The sequence below is a fragment of the Lotus japonicus genome, chromosome 2 (genome assembly GCF_012489685.1).
Source record: "Lotus japonicus ecotype B-129 chromosome 2, LjGifu_v1.2".
In the NCBI taxonomy this organism is placed as follows: Eukaryota; Viridiplantae; Streptophyta; class Magnoliopsida; order Fabales; family Fabaceae; genus Lotus; species Lotus japonicus.
The window spans coordinates 20,463,731-20,466,514 of NC_080042.1; the positions used below are offsets into that span (position 1 = coordinate 20,463,731).

At 39.3% G+C, this 2,784-nt stretch overlaps 1 protein-coding gene across 1 annotated transcript; it reads left to right on the forward strand.

Annotated features, from left to right (window-relative positions):
• Positions 1-1,938: 1,938 nt before the first annotated feature.
• Positions 1,939-2,394, forward strand: LOC130736203 (uncharacterized). Its single transcript, XM_057588048.1, has 2 exons — positions 1,939-2,100; positions 2,182-2,394. The coding sequence occupies exons 1-2, from the start codon at positions 1,939-1,941 to the stop codon at positions 2,392-2,394; spliced, it is 375 nt and encodes a 124-aa protein (XP_057444031.1).
• The last annotated feature ends 390 nt before the right edge of the window (positions 2,395-2,784 follow it).

Sequence of the window (2,784 nt, forward strand, 5' to 3'; positions counted from 1 at the left end):
CCTAAAGCATTATCTAGTAATTCAGAGAGTAGCCCTCACCGGTGGGTCTTCCAGCTTCTTCCTCGCAAGTTCCTTCACGCTCCTCTCCTTGATTTCCAGGAAACTCCTCAAAAGAACCTTAAGCAAAATCACAGAAATCAACACAATGAATCAGAAACTCAGCAAACAATAAGTCCTAGGGTCACACGGTACACTACAACTCCGTGGTATGACAATCTAACGCGTTAAGACAAGTTTTCGAAAAGTCGGATTTTCCTCCCCCCTTGGTAAAGCTCTCGGCCACTTTCCTTAATTGGGAGGGTCGATTTTTCTTCGATCAAACTTGGTTCCTAGGTTAACAAAAGCCGTAACTAAGACGGTTCTAAGCTCGGAAAAATTTTCGGATCGAAAACTGATATAAGGGTAGTTTAGTCATTATTTTCAGCTCAGAATTTCAAAACTGGATTTTTGAAAAACAAATTGGATGGGGACGTCAACAACGACGTTTATGACGATTAATCCTACTAGCACTAAGCCAAGTCGATAGATTTCAGCTTAAAGGTTGCGACTTTGCCTAAAAATGGGTATTTGGTGCAAAAATTGATCCCGGCGGCATTTCGTCGACATCTGACAAAATCTAATCCGCAGAACACGCTCAGGAGCATGCAAGAATAAGTTTAGACACTGAAATCGGCTTATTTGAACAGTTTTACAAAAAGCTCAAAACTTTGAGCACAGAAAGACATAGAAGAAGTCGACAGAAACGACGATCAGAAGAGAGATATAGTTTACCTACCTCAAGGTCTTCGATTAGCAACGATCGGTGAAGCAAACGGGCAAAGATTCGCGAAAAACACTTCCTCCTCTTCTCCTCTAGCTGGCCGCGGGTTTGGGGAAAGAAAATGGGTAAGTTTTTGCAAAAAAATCTAATTTTCAAGCTATTTATTGGTTTTGGAAAATGCGTAAAAATGATTTTTTCGCGATTCCGATTTTTCCTGCGCGTTCCTCTGCGAATTCTAAGATAGGTTCTGGCGACAGAATTCCAGAACTCAAAACAGGATTCTTGGAATTAAACCAAACGATCCAAAGTCGGCATGAGTCGGTGTAAGTCGGTTTATCCCGAAAAACTACTTTTTGCAGTGATCGTCGGACGAGAAAACTTCCTTCTGAAGAAAGATTAGGAATAACGAGAGAAATAGGAATCGCGGGTGGAATCTTCATTTGAAGCTCCGAATAGAAAAAGTCTTCATCGTCTGTCGATCTTAGGTTTCTCGATCTATCAGGGATTCCGTTTCGGCAAACTTCCGAGAATTGGAATTTGACGTTCGTACTTTCCAGGTTTCCGCGTCGAACCACTTGTTTATGGACGGAAAAGAGAAATTCTAACATTTCTCTGAAGATTTTTGGAATTAGTTTCCATCGTGTCCTAAAGTGTAATTTAACTATTCACTAATACCTTTGACCTAGGATTAGGCGTATGTTAGTCGTGCTTTAACTCTTATCGGTTTTTCGATAAAATTCTTGGACTTTTCCTGAACCTTTTTCCTTCACAAATTTATTTTAATCAAATAAACTCTTTCATTTTAGGCTAAAAAGCAGTTTTTGCCCCTGATGTTTCAGTTTTGTGCAAAATATACCCCCACCCTATTTTTGTCATTGAAACTACCCTCCATGTTATTAAAAGGTCCACCGGTTACCCTTCTGTTAGCCTGACGTTAATTCACTAACGGAGAAGCTGACGTGGAATTTTTTTTTATTTTTAATAAAGCCACGTGGATTAAAACAATGAAAACTAAAAAAAAAACAAATTGATTTGGGGCCCGGTTTGTAAACCCGATTTGGGGATTTAGGGTTCAAATCCCTAATTAGCAACCCATCATCGTGTTCATCGACGAGAGAGACAGGTTGAAAGAGTGAGGGAGAAAGAGCAGTGAGAAGGAGCGATCGGTAGAGGCTGAGATGGGTGGAGAAAGCCATATCTCGGGATGTAGCTCTGTGACTACTGGGTCTTCTCGGAGGAGGGTTTTCTGCAAGTGTGGAGTTCAGGCACCGTTGGTCACTACTTGGTCGAACGAAAATGGCAACATTGGAAGGCGCTTCTATGGGTGTGGAAAGTTCCAGGTAATTTCTCTTGCTAATCTTGTTCCTAATTGTTATTGCAATTCCTCCACCTAATGCTGCTCCTAATTTTACTCTTGACAGGAACAAAAGATGAGGCAATGTGATTTTTTTGTGTGGTATGATGAGAATGAAGGCAACCCACGTGACAAGAAGATAATTGCAGGCCTTCTTCGTAGAATTGAGGGGATGAAGAAGAGCCAAGTTGTGTTGATGAAGTTTTGTGTTCTAGGATGGTCCTTTTGTGCAGTTCTGTTGATTGTAACTGTGTCACTAATGTTGAAACTGATGAAGTAGAATTTTAGGGTTTTAGGGTGTGAAGGAATTATAGTGTTTAAGTGTTGTGTTTTGTGTTCTAGACTGTGGAGGAATTGTAATGTCTGGTTAATGTAATTGTTGAAATGTAATGCAATGAGTTTGCAAGTTTGAATGACAATATTGATACAGAATTGATATTGATACTGAAAAGAGAATGGATACTTAACTAACAGTATCAAAATTGTACACTTAACTAACAATATCAAAATTGTAATGTTGGGTTAATGTAATTGTTGAAATGTAATGTAATCTGCAAGTTTAAATGGCAATATCAGAATGGATACATAAAGATGCAGAATTGATATTGATACTGAAAAGAGAATGGATACATAAAGATGCTTGAATTACAAGGCCATAAAGGTCCACACT

Bases quoted from the DNA above. Each gene is read 5' to 3' on its own strand.
- LOC130736203 (XM_057588048.1), top strand. From the start codon at position 1,939: ATGGGTGGAGAAAGCCATATCTCGGGATGTAGCTCTGTGACTACTGGG. The intron at 2,101-2,181 runs GTAATTTCTCTT...TACTCTTGACAG, and splicing joins ATGGGTGTGGAAAGTTCCAG to GAACAAAAGATGAGGCAATG.